Source organism: Phyllostomus discolor, chromosome 14, assembly GCF_004126475.2.
Source record: "Phyllostomus discolor isolate MPI-MPIP mPhyDis1 chromosome 14, mPhyDis1.pri.v3, whole genome shotgun sequence".
Taxonomy (NCBI): domain Eukaryota; kingdom Metazoa; phylum Chordata; class Mammalia; order Chiroptera; family Phyllostomidae; genus Phyllostomus; species Phyllostomus discolor.
The window spans coordinates 27470835-27487028 of NC_040916.2; the positions used below are offsets into that span (position 1 = coordinate 27470835).

Consider the following 16194-nt stretch of genomic DNA (forward strand, 5'->3'; position numbering starts at 1 on the left):
CTTTCAGCATAACCCACTCCAACCGGTTTAGCTCAGGTGTGTGGCTGCCACGGGCCAGCGGGGCCACAGGCGGGTGCTGGGACACGCACAGCTAACGAGCACCCGCACCCGTGCCCACGGCTGAGGATGGACGCGGGGGCCGCTCACTCGCCGGGAGCACACCAGGAGGCGCGGTTCCCGTCGCTGTCTCTGCTCACCCAGCGCTCCCCGAGGGCGGGGGCCGGGCGCAAGGCCCCGACCCCCCTGGACTGGCACCGAGCGGTGCTCCCTCTCGCCGGGTGGATGAATGCAGGCAGGCACTCCGGCTGCCGCTCAGACAAGCGTCTGTGCTGAAGATGCCACCCGGTGTGAATTGCTCCCATTCTAGGGCCCGGAATGTGGGTGGGAGGAGGGTGGGAGGAGGCATGAGGGGAATGGGGCTCGATGAGATGGGGCCCTGCTCTGGGAATCTTCCCCAGCCAGCATTCCTTGCAGCCCGTACCCTGGAACCTGCCTTCCACAGACTTCCCCCCAGATAAAGGACGCAAAGGCCTGAGTATGAGGACGTGTCCCTGCCCCCCCCCCCCAGCAAGGCCCCAAGGCACTGGATTGCAGCTCAGGGGGTGGGGTGGGGGCACATGGAGGGAGGGGGAGAAAGACCCTCCTCCCCCAAGGCCACCTCTGCTGTGTACAGGGACCGTGAAAGTATGATGGTCCCTCCTGGCCTCCACACCACCTGTGGAGTCCCACCTCCATTTGCCCTCCGTGTGGCTGGGGCCGGGGTGGCTCTTGGACCAGCAGCACTGTGGCAGGGGCGCAGGTGTGCTAGGAGCAGGAAAGCTGATGGAGACGCAGGGCCTGCTTCCCTGGCCGTGCCTCGGTTTCCCTGGGTTTCCTGGGCCTGAGAGGTGCGTCCGTGGGAAGGGGAAGAGCAGCTCTGGAACCATGCGATAGGATCCAGCGTGTGGTAATTATAACGTGGGGTGCTCCCCTCCCATTCCCCCGGCCCTGCCCACCCCTGCCTGCCACCGGGGATCTCAAAGCAGCATCAGGGTGCGGCCGCTCCCCAGCCGGAACCCTCCCTCCACCCCGAGTCCTGAGAGGAGAGGGGCTCGCCAAGGTGGACGTGGGCAGGAACCGGGCAGTTTGGGCAGCCCGCCTGGCCCTTGCTCCCTTGAGGAAGAGGCCACTGCATGGTCACGGCTGGGAGCCGGGATCTAGGGCCGGAGTGGGGTCCTGGTGCAGGGCAGGGAAGGGCCCGGTCCCAGCTGCCGACCAGGGGTCTCCGTCCTGACACCCCTGCCTGCCGTCCTGGACTCGCGCCTTTAAGACGAGGTCTTCTGTCCCTTGTGTGCTGGGGGCTGCCCGGCGTGGATGACTGACTTTCTGGTTCACAGACGACAGCTGTCGTCCTGTCCCTCGGTTCACACACCTGCTGGCTGCCTGGCACACAGCAGGCCTCAATCAGTGCTGCCTGAGCTGAAGCTGACAATTTAGTTAAGGAGATAAGATGCACACAAATTGCATGTAGGTGCACAAACTATAATAAAGGGCCTAGCAGAGGCCAAGGGAGAGCGGGGGGACACGGTTTAAATCAAGATCGTCCTCTCGAGGTCCAGTATCACGAGATAAATGGGCAAGGTGACCGTGGAGATGGTGGGAAGGGACCCCTTGCACCTGTGGGACTCCTGGCCAGGTAACAGGAAGGTGTGCCCAGACGATGCCCCGCTGGGGAGGCCAGGGACCTGGGGGCTGACTCCGGTCAGTCCCTTGGCGTCTCCTCCCTAGGGGTGGGGTGCGGGCCCCTCAGGTTCCTTCTTAGGGGTCTTTGAAGTGGCCTCCCGCCTCGGAGACACGGCGTCTGAGTGGGCCCGGAGAGGTCCTCCTGCAAGCAACCCCCTCTGTTCTCTCGGCTGCTTCTCATCTGAGGGACTAGGGACGGGGCTGGGGCTGTCCCCACTTCTGCCCGTCCCTGAGTCTGGGCCTCCAAAGCTGAGCCCCCCCCCCACCTGCCCCCCCAGGAGACTGGGGGGATGCTAAGGCCCCGGGAAGGCAGCAAGGCTGGCAGGGTGTGGGGTGCTTAGGTTCCTCTCCACCCACAAGAGCCTTATTCCTCCTACCCGCACCTCCTTCCCTCCTGGGGCCACAAGGGCCTGCTGCTGCCCTCCCCGTCCCCCCCCTTGCCCTGCCCCTCTCTCCACAGCCCCGTCCACACACACTGCCAGCTGAAGCCCGGAGCTGACGGTGGGAGCCCACCCCACCAGCCCCTCCCCTCCCTCCCCAGCACCCATCAGCTGGCCCGGGCCGTGGGGGCGGTGGCTCTGCGTCTCCGTGCCAGGCCCAGCCCCCAGAGACGCACCTGTTCTGACCTGCTGAGCAGGTTCCCAGGTTTCTACCGTAGTTGTTGGCCACAGCGTGGGAAGAAGCTCTGGGGGAGCGCAGAGCTCCGACCACGGCTCCTTGGGGTAACCGCAGTGGGGTGGGCAGAACGGGCCGGGTCCCCCCGCAGGAGCCCCCGAGGGACGGGCGGGTGCGCGGGCGCCCGAGGACTCTGCGACTCCCGCTGCCTCCGGGTCGGCGCCCTCTCCAGCTCCCGAGCCGGCTCCCAGGGAGCACTCGGCGGACCTTCGGAAACGCTGGGCAGGTCTGCGTTTGGACCGAGGCCCCTGTCCCTGGGAGCCGACATGTGGGGGCCTGAGCTCTGGCTGCCGCTGCTGCTCCTGGCGTCGCTCACAGGTAGGCCTCCCGGAGCCGCCGGGACCCTCGCTGCTGAGCCCGGGCTGGGTGTGCAGGCACCCACGCCCTCCCTCCCACGAGTCTGCACCGAGACCCACTCGCTCTCCCACCCCGGCTGCCGGTCGCGCCCCCAGAAGGGCCAGGCCAGCTCCCCTCGGTGTCCCCTCCTGCCCTGGGCCAGGCCACCACGTCTGGGGGCCCTGATGACTGCTGCCGAGGCTGGAGCTGCCTCGGGGGTGGGGGGAAAGGGAGGAGGGGACCAGTGTGGAGGGACAGGGGACCCTCCACTCGGGGTCTCTGGGAGTGGCCCTCCCCTCCCCGCTGGGCCTGGAGCTGCTGACTGGCGCCCAGGCTGACTCAGGCTGAGCTGGTCCACAGTCACAGGAGGGAGTGCAGGATGCCCGATGCCCAGACGGAGGACAGGGCGTCTCTCCTCTGCCCGCGACATCCCAGGGTCCCAGCACCAGGCACCTGTTTGGGGGTACGGCCCCTCACTCTCCCTGGACTCATTGTTAGAGGCATGGCGGGCTCATGAGGTGATTCCTCAGACGATGGGGGACCTGGGGTAGGGAACCCTGTCTAGCTAGGTGTGGTTCCCTCCAGTTCGTCCCTGCTCCCCATTGTCTGAGTCAGATGCCGTGTATTGCTGCTGTCTGGTGTATGGAAAGCACATATAAGTGAGCGGGATTCCTGATCTTCAGATGGGGGCAGAGTGCATGCTGCGCCCAAGGAGACCCCGGTGGGGTTGCGTGGGCCGTGCCCAGGGTGATGAGTAGCGGAGGCAGCCCCCTTGGGGGCCTGGGGACCTGCTCATAGGACAGTTTGACTCCCAGTCCTTGGAGCAGCCTGGTTGTCCGGTGGGGCCAGCATCGTCCCCGCCCTGTCCCCAGCCAAAGCTGTCAAGGGCTGGACGTGCAGGCGGTGGGGCTGCTCTCCTCCGATCTTAAAACTGAAAGGCGGTTGGCCCCTGCTCCCCACATCCTAAGCTCCATTCCCCAGACTACCCTCCTCACTGGGTCAGGCCAGGAGGGCGGGGCCCAGCTGCCGGGGCCAGGGCCTCAGCCGCTCTCCTGCAGGACCTGCCCACACTCAGGAGTGGAGATGCTGAGTCTCAGGACTCAGCCGGGATCAAAGAGCTCGCAGCTGCAGCTCCTGCGCTGGACAGAAGGGAGACGGAGACGCAGGCCGGCCAGGGAGCCCTGCCGGTCACCGCCGGGTCTGCCGGCTCCGAGCCCTCTGAGTCCAGGACAAATGCCTGTGGCAGGGCAGGGTCCCTGGAGTCTTTCTCCACGGCACAGAGCTGTTCTTCCTAACAGAAGCCAGGGGAAGGGGAGAGGAGGCCCCCTCCAGGGAGGGCATCACCCCGACCTTGCCCAGTGCCTGGCGGAAGGGGGCTGTGGACAGGGAGACAGCCTGGCCCCATGACGGTCCTGCAGGCTGGTGCCCAGCCAGGCACCACAGTGCTGTCACACACACAGGGCTGGCGGGCGCCCCGAGGGCCAGGGTGCAAACCTCAGGCCCCGGCCCGAGCACCAGCGGGGCCCCTCACACTGCTACCCCCGTCGTCCAGCTTTTCTGTGCTCAGGCATCTCCTCAGTGGCTCCCGGGAAGCTGGACTGTTTCTTGCCCCTGAAAAGGCCTTGGGCTCTGGCCCCAGTTCAGCTATTAATCTGTTAGGGGGCCGGGGGCACCTAAGACAGCCAGAGGCAGGACCTGATGGTCTCCATGGCTTCCCAGCTCGGAGAGCCTGTGTGTGGGAGTGTCCAGCCGGGAGGTCAGTCTGGCTGCGGTGACAAAGGGGGGCGGCCCGGCTGCATCTCTGAGTGGGGACCGAGGCCAGCTTTCCCCAGGCACCACCACCTTCTGCCTCAGCACGTCGCACCCCCAACTGCGGGGCCAGGAGAGCGCTGCGCCCCGGGGCCCTGCCCCACCCCTGGCGGGGAGAGGAGTGTGCTTGGGAGGCGCAGCACGCAGCTCTTTGTTTCTCTGTAATGGGACGAGCTTCCGGGTGAGGTCCCCTCCTCCTCCCCCCCAAGCCTGCCGGCACCCCGGCACCCCTCCGGCAGGGTCTTCTCCCTGGCTCTTCGGGCCCCAGCTGGACCCCCGGGGTCAGAGGGTGAGGGGTTCTCTGAATTCTGAGGTCTGTGCTCTGGGGATGAGGACCAGCCTTTTGTTTGGGTTGGTTTCCTAGAAAGGGAGGGGCCATCCCTGGTTTTCTACTGCTGTTACACAGGGGGGGGCGGGGCGGGGGGGCAGGCCCTTCCCTGCAGGATGTACCCAGACCCGGAGCAGCCCCGTGGCCCCAGGGACCTCCGTCCCACCCTGGTGCTTCAGGGGCTGTGCTAGGGGACGGACCCTGCCACAGAGAGGGTGCAGCAGAGCCCACTGTCCCAGGAATACCTAGGCTGGCTGCCTCGGGTGCCCCCTCTGGGGACCTGGCCTGCAGCCCGGGCATAGCCCTGACTGGGAATCAAACTGGTGACCTTCCAGTTCACGATCCGCTGAGCCGCAGCAGCCAGGCCCACACAGCCATTTCTGCCCCAGATTTAGGCGGAGGGGAGGGGTGGGGAAGGTGGGAGATGAGTCAGGAGGGAAGGTGAGGAGCTCAGCAGAACGGAGCTGAAACGGAGAAGGTGACCTTTAGACCTGGGGCAGCCAGCCCCTGCAGGAGGGCTGTGAGGGAGGGGCAGGAAGCTCAGCCCCAGCCTTCCCCACAGTTCTCTGCCCCCTGCCCCGCCCCCCCCCCCCCCCCCCCCCGTGCCTTTACAATCTGTATGAGTTGAGAGCTGAGCGGGGGAAGAGCTGGCCACACTTGGGGGGTGGCTGGCAGGATTTGAGGGGTGGCTAGGATCTCGGGAGTTTGGGAGAAGTTGAATCCTGGGTCTCCCACCCACAGTGTGGCTGCTGGGTGACTCAGCCGGGCTCAGACTGGCTCCGGGGGGTTTAGGGGACTTATCTGTGCGTCTGGGCCAGAGCGGAGCTGCCTCCAGGCCTGCCCTGCCCCATTGTTCTCTGCGATCCGTGTGGCCCCCCCCAGACTCTAATCAGTGGGTGGGCGCTTTGCCCGGATCGGGAAGCTCTCACTAAGCTGGGGGGCTTAGGACAATGGGGGGTGAGGGAGGGAGGTGGGTGCAGCCGGAGTGAGAGGCTCCGAGTTTCCAGAGGCCCTCAGCACTCCAGGGCCACGGCAGTGCGGGAGGGGGAAGGAGAACGGCTTTTTCGTGTCACCTGTCCTGGATGGGGGGCCTCAGGGCCCCTCCAGGTGCCTTCTCACTTCAGCCTCACCTGCGTCGTCTCCCCACCCTCTGTGGGGGAGGTTGTGGCTGTGTGCTGAGGGGAGGGGAGGGTTCATGGTGAGGAGCCCCAGCCCCAGGCGGGGTGCTCCCTTCCGCCACACCCACGCCCGAGGACCTTCTCGGGGACCTGGAGACAGAGCGGATTTTCCCGTAGTGGCTGCAGAGGAGCCCTTGTGGGGCCAGAGGTGCTGGGGGCCCGGGGAGCAGCTGGCGGCTCGGGGGGACGAGTCCCAGTGAGGACCTGAGGGGCAGGGCCGAGCGCGGTCTCGTTCTGTTCCGTTCTGTCGGGGAGCCCTCGATGGCAACTCCCCGTCACCTGGGGGGACGGCGACCTCGTTTCTGGGTGTCTGCGCCTGAGCCGACTCTGCCTGCACCCTGGGCTGAGGTGGGAGGGCGGCCGGGGAGGTGCTGCGGCCAGACCCGGAGCCCCGCACCGCCGACCTCGACAGCTGAGACAGGGACCCCGAGTGTCCGCCACGCGCAGAGTCCTGGGCCCCGCACCCACACGCCCAGCCGCCCGGAGCGGCTCCCTGGGCACAGACAGGCACACACACCCTCCGGAAGGTCAGACGGGACCCTCCCGGGCAGCACGCCCCCCGCAGGCGAGGCAGCGGCTGCAGTGTGTGGGCACCAGCCAGAGAGCCCCAGGCTCTACCCGCGGCCCGCGCCCAGGCCCCCAGAACTCACACTCCCTCCCTGCTGACCCCCACTGCACCCTCAGGGGATGCCGATGGGGACAGACCCCTTGTAAGGAAGAGGTTCCTTCCCCAGAGACACTCTCTGAAGCTGTCAGCCTCAGTTTCCCCTCCTGAGGCCACAGGCCAGCGGGCCTCTCACACACGGGGAAGTTGGGGCCAAGCTCAGGGTGGGGAACCGCCAGCCAGTGGCAGCCGGGGACCGAGGGCCCGTCTGGGAGCAGGCTGGCGTGGGGGCCTGGCCCGGGTGCGGGAAGCTGGGCAGGGACCCGTCCGGCCAGTCGGGCCTGTTCCCTCCTTGCGCAAGGTGTGGCTGGTGGCGGCTGTGGCTCCGAAGCAGGTCTGAATCACCACGGCTCCTGACCAGCGTCCTGGGGCTGCGGGGTGGAGGGCTGGGGGGTCAGAGGGCGGAGGGCCTGCCAGCAGAGTCCACCAGCCTCAGCAAACAGGCGCGGGGGGAGGGTGGTGGGCCTGGCCCGCACCGTGACCTCACCGGGCAGGCAGCGTGTCTCCTGCGCGCTGGTGACATCATCGTGCTGACACCGGGAAGGCCCTGGGCGGGGGAGGGGAGGCCGTTCTGGCTGCTCTGGTTCCACCCGAGCCCAGGCTCCCTTCTTCCACGTGTGTGCGTGTGTGGAGGCGGGTGTCACCACGAGCTGAGGTGCTTCCCCCAAATACCGGGTTTGGGGCAAGGGGCTGTGGGAGAAATCCAGAGGCACCGCCCCCGTTGCCCTGGGCGCCTCACTGCAAAGTCTGGGCTGGTCCCTGGGGACGTGGGTCTCGGGGGCTCACCGGCAGGGACCCGAGGGTGGGGCCAGGCGTGCGCTCGCTGCTCCGTGCCGCCGTGCCCTAGGGACTGATTTGGGGGAGAGTGTGGGGGACCAGCTGGGGGCAGGTGGTTGTCAAGTGTCGGGGTGTGCATGACAAGCACACTCGGGCGCCACCCTGGAAGTCGTCCTCCCGGGGCTCCAGTGTCCCGCTGGGGCCGGGCTCGGGTCCCGGTGGCTGGCGCAGACGGCGGCGTGGGAAGCAGAGGGCGAGGTGCAGGAAGCCCCTACCTGTGGCCACCCCCCCCGGTCTCACCTGGCGGCCCTGCCCCCTCCGGGGTGGACGGGAGGTGCTGGGGAGGGCGCACGTGGTTTGCTGGACTCCTGGGCTGGGCTGGGTGGGACCCACGCCGACTCGGGCGGCTCAGGGCCCTGGCATCCAGCCCTGCAGGTCTGTCCCGGCCCTTCCGGGGCCCTCCCAGCTCCCGGCAGCCTCCTCCCCCAGCAGCCCCCACCCCGTGCAAGCAGGGCTGCGGGGACCCTCCCTCTGCCCCAGGCTCTGCTTCACCAGGACCCTCTGACCCACCGGGGGGGGGGCGCCTTTGTCCCCTCCACCCCATGCCTGCCCTGTCCACCCCCTTCTTGGTTCCCTTGCAGCAAACCCAGCTAACCGGCCCCTCCTGTCAAAGGCTGCCCTGCCCACCCCTCCCTGCCCAGCCCAGCGAGGCTGTTGGTTCCTCCTCGATGCCCCTGCCCACCTTCTGCTTGTCTCTCGCTCCCGCACGTAATCGCTCACCCGGTGGCCCGACAGCGGCCTATTCTGGGCCAGATGCAGGCCACGAGCTCCGAGAGCGAAGTGAGACCCAGTTTCCACTCTGAGGAGCTCAGCTGGTGGGAGCGGCAGGCACAGCCCGTGGGATGAAGCGCTGTGTGTGTGTGTGTGTGTGTGTGTGTGGCGGGGGCGGGGGAGCCGCTGCAGGGGTGGCAGTGAGCAGCCTGCGCCCACAGTGGGGTGGGGGTGGGCTCCAGGAGGCGTCCACTGGGGTGAGCAGCAGCCACCCGAGAGAGAGGAGGGCGTCCCGGGCAGGGCCGTGGGAATAGGGCCGCACGGCAGGGGTGTGGATCGCGTCTGGGTCTGCCCGTCGTCTCTCTTCCCGGGCAGTGATGGTCCTGCCGAGTTTCTCCCAGGAACTGCCCCTTCTCCCCGCCACCCACCAGCCAGGGGCCCGCCTGGCCCCTCCTCGCAGGGCACTGAGTCAGGGCTGCCCCACCTGGGCCCCTGTCTGCCCCCACCTGCGCTGTCACGGGGCCGGAGAGGGGCCCTCCTTGCCGACGGGGCTGCAGGGCCGCCCCTGAGTGCCGCTTGCTGTGCCCCACGGGTGCACCCGCCGCCTGGGCTGTCCCCGCCTCCTAGTCCTCTGGCTGCAGCTCCCGGGCGGACCCTGTCGCCCACGGCGCATCTGCCCTGAGCCTCCACGACCTGCGGCCGGCCTTCCCGTCTGGGGGGATTTGCTCATTCCTCTCCCGCGGCCTCCAGGCCCCCCCCCCCCACGCAGGACACCTTCCTCTCTCTGGGAATCCAGGCGTCCTCTTCAAGCCTCGAGAAGGATGCTCTGCAGGGTGGGCTCTGCCCACACACCCAGGCCCTTGCTGTGGCCTCGGCTCCCGGCCACACCTCCCGCAGGCGCTCTTTTCCCCTGGGTGGGACAGGCTTGTCCGTGGTGCCCCCCCCCCCACAGGACCCCCAGCGCCCTGAGGGCAGAGGCCAGGTCTCCCCTGGGTCGGTCGCAGCCCCCACCCCGGGCAGGGGAGCATGTGACGCTTCACTCCTCCTGGGCGTGGCCTCAGGCAAGTCCTTTCCTCCCCGGTCAGGGTTTCCTCAGTTGTTGCATGTGATGATAACGCCTACCTGCTGGGAATGCCCTGTGGTTGTGGTGCTAGTGAGGTAATGGCCCCAAGGGCCCCCCTCACTGTCATCCTCAGGATGCGCCCCCGCCCCCTCCCTCTCCGGCCCGGCGGGGCCCCCTAACCCTGGCCGTCTCTCTGCCCCTGCAGGCCGGGGCGCGGCGGGCGCGCTGGAGAGCGCGGACCTGGTGACCGTGGTGCTGGGTCAAGACGCGAGGCTCCCCTGCTTCTACCGAGGCGACCCCGACGAGCAGGTGGCGCAGGTGGCCTGGGTGCGCCTGGACGGGGGCGAGGGCCTGCGGGAGCTGGCGCTGCTGCACGCCCAGTACGGGCTGCACGTGAGCCCGGGCTACGAGGGCCGCGTGGAGCAGCCGCCGCCGCCGCGGAACCCCCTGGACGGCGCGGTGCTGCTGCGGAACGCGGTGCAGGCGGACGAGGGCGAGTACGAATGCCGCGTGAGCACCTTCCCCGCCGGCAGCTTCCAGGCGCAGCTGAAGCTCCGAGTGCTGGGTAAGCGCGCTGCCGGGCGGAGGCCCCAGGGCGCCTGCGGGGGCGGGGCGGGCGCAGGAGTAAGAGGTGGGGTAGCAGCGGAGGTTGAGGGCGCCTCGCGCAGCCCATCCCCCCCCCGCCCCCCCGCAACCTCCAGGTGACCCCAGCGACTTGATTCAGCCGGGTCAGCCTTGGGGAAGAACCCCTTCGTCAGCAGCGCTTCCTCCCGCTGACCTGAAACCTGCCCCTCGGTCTCTTCCAACCTGTGGGGCAACACGGCAGCCCGCTGGTTCTCTCTCACCTGTGCCCCAGCCCGCCCCCTCCCCAGCCTCCAAGCACGCCCCGATGCCTTCCCGGGCCTGTCCCACCTCCTTGTGGCTGGGACCGGGCGACTGCCCAGCGGCCCACATTGCAAAGAGCGGAGACCCCAGCCTGGTGGCGCAGCTGGTTAAAGCATGGTCCCTGACTCGCCAAGGTTGCAGGTTCCACGTAGATCAGGGCACATACGAGAATCTCTCTCTCAAAAAAAAAAAAAAAAGAGAGAGAGAGCAGAAGGCCTTCCTCCCGCCCCACCCAACTCTCCTCTCCAAGCTGAACTTACTGGTTTCCACGACATTTAAAGACTCCCTTTCAAAGCCTCCCTCCAGCGGGCGTGCAGGCCCAGATATGACCAGGTAGGGCCAGTGCCGTTTGATCTGGAGCTTCAGTGCGTGCGGTCGGAGCCGCCGCTGTCCTTGAAAGCGTCACCTGGCCCTGTGGGCAGGTGCGGTCAAGGGAAGCCCTAGACCTACGGCTGAGCGAGGTCTCCCCACTCTGTCCTGGGGCTGTTGCCCGCACGAAGTCGGGGAAGGCTGGCGTCTGCCCCTCCACCCACCAGCCCTGCCAAGAAACGCGCACATGACCTAGGCCTCGGCTCCGGGAGCTGCTGGTCTAGGGTCTAGGGACACGTCCCTCAGCCCCCCCGAGCCCCCGCCCCCACCTCCGGACCAGGGACGGTGGCCTCTGTGCAGCTCAGTGGTGTGCTGGCAGGGCTAAACGAGATGACATTCGTGAAGCAGTTAGCATAATGCTGGGCGTATAGCAAGTGCTTAATAAATGACGCCTATTATTGTTATTATTGTTATTATATACATGTGATCTGGTTTGTTTTTAAATTACTTCATTGTTTTCATTCAAAAATGGCCCAGCTTATTGTAGAAAACACCAAATCCCACCACTCCTCTGGTATCTTTCTGGGCGCAAGGAGAGGGGCTGAGCGGGGAGGGGCGGGGCTGCCTGGCCGGTGGAGCAGCCTCTGTGTGACCACGCCTCCTGTCCGTCTGTCTGTCCGCAGTGCCTCCCTTGCCCTCACTGAACCCCGGCCCAGCGCTGGAAGAGGGCCAGGGCCTGACGCTGGCCGCCTCCTGCACAGCGGAGGGCAGCCCGGCCCCCACCGTGACCTGGGACACGGAGGTCAAGGGCACCATGTACAACCGCTCCTTCGCACACTCCCGCTCGGCCGCGGTCACTTCCGAGTTCCACCTGGTGCCCAGCCGCAGCATGAACGGGCAGCCGCTCACCTGCGTGGTGTCGCACCCGGGGCTGCTGCAGGACCAGAGGATCACCCACGTCCTCCGAGTGGCCTGTGAGTGCTGGGGGCCCGGGGGCCCCACGGGCATCAAGAAAATGGGCGAGACACTGGGACACCCCGAGTCGTACCAGGCCGGCTGGCAGGGTCCCGGGGCCGTGACACGTGGCTGAGAGAACGCCAGCCCGCGCGGGGAGGGCCGGGCCGGGCCGGGCCGCCCCAGAGGGCCGCGGGCCTCTCCCACCTGCAGTGCCCCGCTCCTGACAAAGGCAGTCGCCTGCCTCACAGGGCTGCTGGGAGAGCCACGCGTCAACCTGCAACTGGGTCCAGAGGGAGCCTTGGGAGCTGCCCGGGCGCTGCGGCTTACCAGCTGCCCCTCGGCCTCCCTAGGCTGGGAGTGCAGTCACCCCGCTTCCAGGGCTCCAGTGGGAATTAGGAACCGGGAGTGCAGGGCGCCCCGCTAGGTGCAGGGAAGGTGCAGGCAAGGCGCCCAGGGAACCACAGGTGTTTCCCTGCGTTGCATTCGCGCCTGTGGGGGAGGCCACGGGTTGCTGCTGCTGCCAACCCAGCGTTTGGCACAAAGCTGGTCCTCGACCGACGTTTGCTAAGGAGGCGAATGGAGCAGTCGGACTGTTGAGCTCCAGCTCTGCTGGGCACCCTGGGGGCCAGCAGGGGCATGCGGAGGAGGCCCTGAGGGGCAGCCACTGTGGACTCTCTGAGCCCTGAGAGGGCAGGGTCTGTGGTGAGGCTCTGCCAGCAACGAGCGGCCGGCAGTGGGGCTGGCGCGACGGGGAGGAAGCAGAGGTTGCAGGGGGCCCTTCCAGGCAGGGTGGGGCCTGGCGTGGGGGCCTTTCGAGGCACAGCAAGCTCAAAGCCGTCGTTCCCGTGTTTCTCCTCCCGCCTCCCACCCAGTCCTTGCCGAGGCCTCCGTGAGGGGCCTGGAAGACCGGAAGCTGTGGCAGGTGGGCAGAGAAGGCGCTACGCTCAAGTGCCTGAGTGAAGGGCAGCCCCCTCCCTCCTACAACTGGACCCGGTAAGGGCCTGGGCCTCGCGGCCTCGCAGGGGACCAGGGTCCTTCCCTCTAAGGCTGGCGTGTCCTCATTATGGGCTGGGACAACATACTCTGAGCCCCAGATAAACTGGGGTGCACATTCAGACCAACACAAGAACACACATGGTCGTTAAATGCTCCTGGCTTGTACCCAGAATAAGCTAATAAAGACCTTGGCTTTTTTTTTCTAACTTTTGAATGCTGAAGCACTGAAATATTAATGTTGCATACATGTATGTAGCTTCCTGAAGTGGGCAAGACAAAGCGATACCTGATTGGAGCTGCTGTTAAACCCACACTCCTATGGCCGCCCCCACCTCTGCCCGTTCCCTCACGGAGGGAGGGCTTGGCCTTCTCCAGGGTCTGCTGCCCGGGGACTCGGGAGGGTGGGGCCCACATGTGGGGGCCGTGATGGGTGCGCAGCTTTGTGCCCGGGGCTCTGCCCTGGCTGCGGTGTGCGGCCCGAGGGGGCGGCCCCGGTCCCTTTTTCCAAGCACGCCGGGTCCCAGGCGGCATGAAGTGTCCCGTTGTGCAGACGCCACGCCCCGGGTACCTGGTGCCCCGGGCCGGGTGACTCGGGGCCTGCGGGAGCTCGTGGGACGGCACGCGTGTGTGGGGGGTGCCCGGGTCAGGCTGGGCGGCGGGGGGGAGGGGGCCTCTGCCCAGGCCTGCCTGGGGGAGGGAGGGGCACCGTGGGAACAGCCCTGGCGCGGTGACGACAGGCGGGAGGGCGGTGCAGGGCCGTCTGGGCTTGTCGGGCGGCGGCGGCCTTGGCCCGCCCGGCCGGCCGGCACCCATCGGCTCCCCCACCCTCCAGGCTGGACGGGCCTCTGCCGAGCGGGGCTCACGTGGAAGGGGGCACCCTGGGCTTCCCCCCGCTGGCCCCCGAGCACAGCGGCGTGTACGTCTGCCACGTCAGCAACGCGCTGTCCTCCAGGGACTCTCGGGTCACCGTGGAGGTCGCCGGTAAGCCCCGGGGCAGGTGTGGGGGCTGGAGCCAGCGGGGAGGGTGGGACCGTGGCCTGTGGGGTGGTGCTGGGTGTGCTTCGTGCGGACAGTGGTGGGGGGGCGTCGGGACCCGAGCGTCCAGCTCAGACGGCGGCCTGTCCCCAGCAGCAGACCCCGAGGAGACCACGGGGAAGCAGGTGGATGTGGTGTCCGCCTCGGTGGTGGTGGTGGGCGTGATCGCGGCGCTCCTGCTGTGCCTGCTGGTGGTGGTGGTGCTGCTGATGTCGCTGTACCACCGGCGCAAGGCCCAGCAGATGACCCAGAAATTGTGAGTCCTGGCTGCTCGGGGGGCACAGAGGGGCCAGCAGAGGGTGGGCTGGGGCCAGGGAGGGGGAGCTGACGGACCAGCGGGTGGGGGTGGGGGCAGGCTTTCGGGAGGTGAGACGGAGCTCGGAGCCGAGACCGGGGCGGGATGAGGATCCGCAGGCCCGCCCGGGTGTCTGCGCGTGCTCGCTCCTGCACGTCCACACGCACTCTGCGGCCACTCAGTCACACGCCAGGGACAGCACCACCCCACGGCCTCGTGTCCCAGTGGCGGGGCTCACTGGGGGGGGCCCCCACGACCCTCTGCTCCTGACCCACTGGTGTCTTTCCCAGCGAGGAGGAGCTGACCCTGACCAGGGAGAACTCCATCCGGAGGATGCATTCCCACCACGGGGACCCCCGGAGCCAGGTATGTGCCCCCTCCTCCCCCGCTGCTGACCAGGAGCACGGCCCTCTGGCCACTGACTCCCAGCGGGGGCTGGGCCAGGGTGCTTTTGTGGGGTGCCTCCCCTGCTTTGCATCTCCTGGGCTCCAAGGGAAGCCACCGTGAGCACCGATCCCAGGCTGGGGCTGGGGAACTGGGGGACGGTGGTCCGGGAGGAGGCTGGTGGAGGCCAGTGTGAAGAGGCCGAGCCCTGTCCTGACTCCTCCCCCATGTCCGGGCCCCCGCAGCCGGAGGAGAGTGTAGGGCTGAGAGCCGAGGGCCACCCCGATAGTCTCAAGGACAACAGTAGCTGCTCTGTGATGGTGAGGCCCCCGGCCCCACCGGTGTCCCCGCCACGCTCCTCAGGCCCCCCTCTTGCTCCCCGTGGGCCGGGTCCAAGGCCCCTCTCCTCCTGACCCGCTCGCCTCGCCTCAGCCCGGCTCCGGCCGCCAGCCCCACGCCCCTGCTCTGCCTCTGTCGCTGTTGCTGCCCCCGAGTCCCCAACCCAACACCTGCTCCCAGCTCCTTCTGGGGCCCCCTGTGCCTCCTAGACGGTCTCGACCCCTGACCCCTGCTTGGGCCTGACCTCCGACCCCGCCTTGCCCCTGCGGGCCCCTGGGGCCGACTGCCCGGCTGCGGCCCCTGACACGCCCCCGCCCTCGGTCTGCAGAGCGAGGAGCCGGAGGGCCGCAGCTACTCCACGCTGACCACGGTGAGGGAGATAGAGACGCAGACCGAGCTGCTGTCCCCGGGCTCCGAGCGGGCGGAGGAGGAGGAGGACGGCGACGAAGGCATCAAGCAGGCCATGAGCCACTTTGTGCAGGAGAACGGGACGCTGCGGGCCAAGCCCACGGGCAACGGCATCTACATCAACGGGCGGGGGCACCTGGTCTGACCCAGGCCCGCCCCCCCGGGCCGGGCCTCCTCTGCCGACGTGGGGGCGCCCCCCTCTCCCGGGCCCCCCCGCCCCACGGACTGCTCGACCTTTCCCTCCGGCCCCGGCTCTGGTGCCGGGGCGGCCCTTGGCTGCGTCCCTGCGCCGTGCGTGCAGGTCACTGAGTGCGTGTGTGTGTGTGTGCGTGTGCGAGTGTCGGCCGGGGGAGTGCGTGGAGGGTGGCCGTGCCCGGGACGCAGCGTGGCGAGTGCTGTGTGCGTGGCTGTGTGACCTCCGCCTGCGAACACGGGCGTTTGCTTCAGACCCCAGAGCAGTATTAGTGACGCAGAGGCTGGAGACGGAGGCGGAGACGGCGGGCATCCCCAGGTGTGCGGGCACCGCTGGGGCTGGAACCTGGCCTCCCGAGTGGGGAGCTGGGCTCCCACACTGGGCACCGAGGGCGCGTGGGGACTCCCGCCGCTGCAGAAGCCGCCCCCTGCCCTCTGCCGGCCCCGGGGCCTGCTGCACGGACACGCTCCCTTCGAGGACCAACGTTCTGAACACTTTGAGAAGAAAAGGACTTAAACAGACTTCTGATTTGTATGAAGTCGCTTCCACCTCAAGCGAGGCCAGTCTGTGTGGGAGCCGGGCACAGCCCAGACCCCGGGACTGACTTCCTGGGGGTCTGAGGGAGGCTCGTTCTGGGCACCTGAGCCCAGGTGGCCTCTCTGGGGGGGACCTGGAGCCGGTGGGGTTGGAGGTGTCCACCGGGGTTGTGACTTTGGGGGCAGGGTCTGTCCTGGGTCCCCTGGGCTCCTCTTTTCTTAGCGGTGTCCACAGTGGCCTGTGCCCTGTGGGTGGTTGTTGGGACTTGGTGCCGAGGGTTCCTGGTTCGCTTGTTGGGGAAAGAGGGTGGGGGTCCAGGGTACACGACGGAGCTGCCGGGGGCAGTACCATCTCCATCCCCGGGGTCTCAGGGCCACCCCCTCGGGGCTCCTCTGGCGGTGTCTCGGGGTGCAGGCTGGGTTTAGATGGGGCCTGTTCCCGCCTGGTCCTCCCAGACGCACATGCCCCGAGTCCCTTGGCCGAGTGCCCCAACCCCGCCCGGCCTCACGCCTCCTGGGTCTCTGGGACAGAGG

At 67.9% G+C, this 16194-nt stretch overlaps 1 protein-coding gene across 1 annotated transcript; it reads left to right on the top strand.

The window, feature by feature from the left end:
- The first annotated feature begins 126 nt into the window (after window positions 1-126).
- NECTIN4 (nectin cell adhesion molecule 4) lies at window positions 127-15669 on the top strand. The gene is made up of 10 exons (XM_036015791.1): window positions 127-326; window positions 2183-2715; window positions 9529-9888; window positions 11201-11491; window positions 12347-12467; window positions 13303-13451; window positions 13602-13761; window positions 14091-14166; window positions 14430-14504; window positions 14852-15669. Exons 1-10 carry the CDS (start codon window positions 127-129, stop codon window positions 15074-15076), a joined length of 2190 nt encoding a protein of 729 aa, XP_035871684.1. The 3' UTR covers window positions 15077-15669.
- Window positions 15670-16194: the final 525 nt, after the last annotated feature.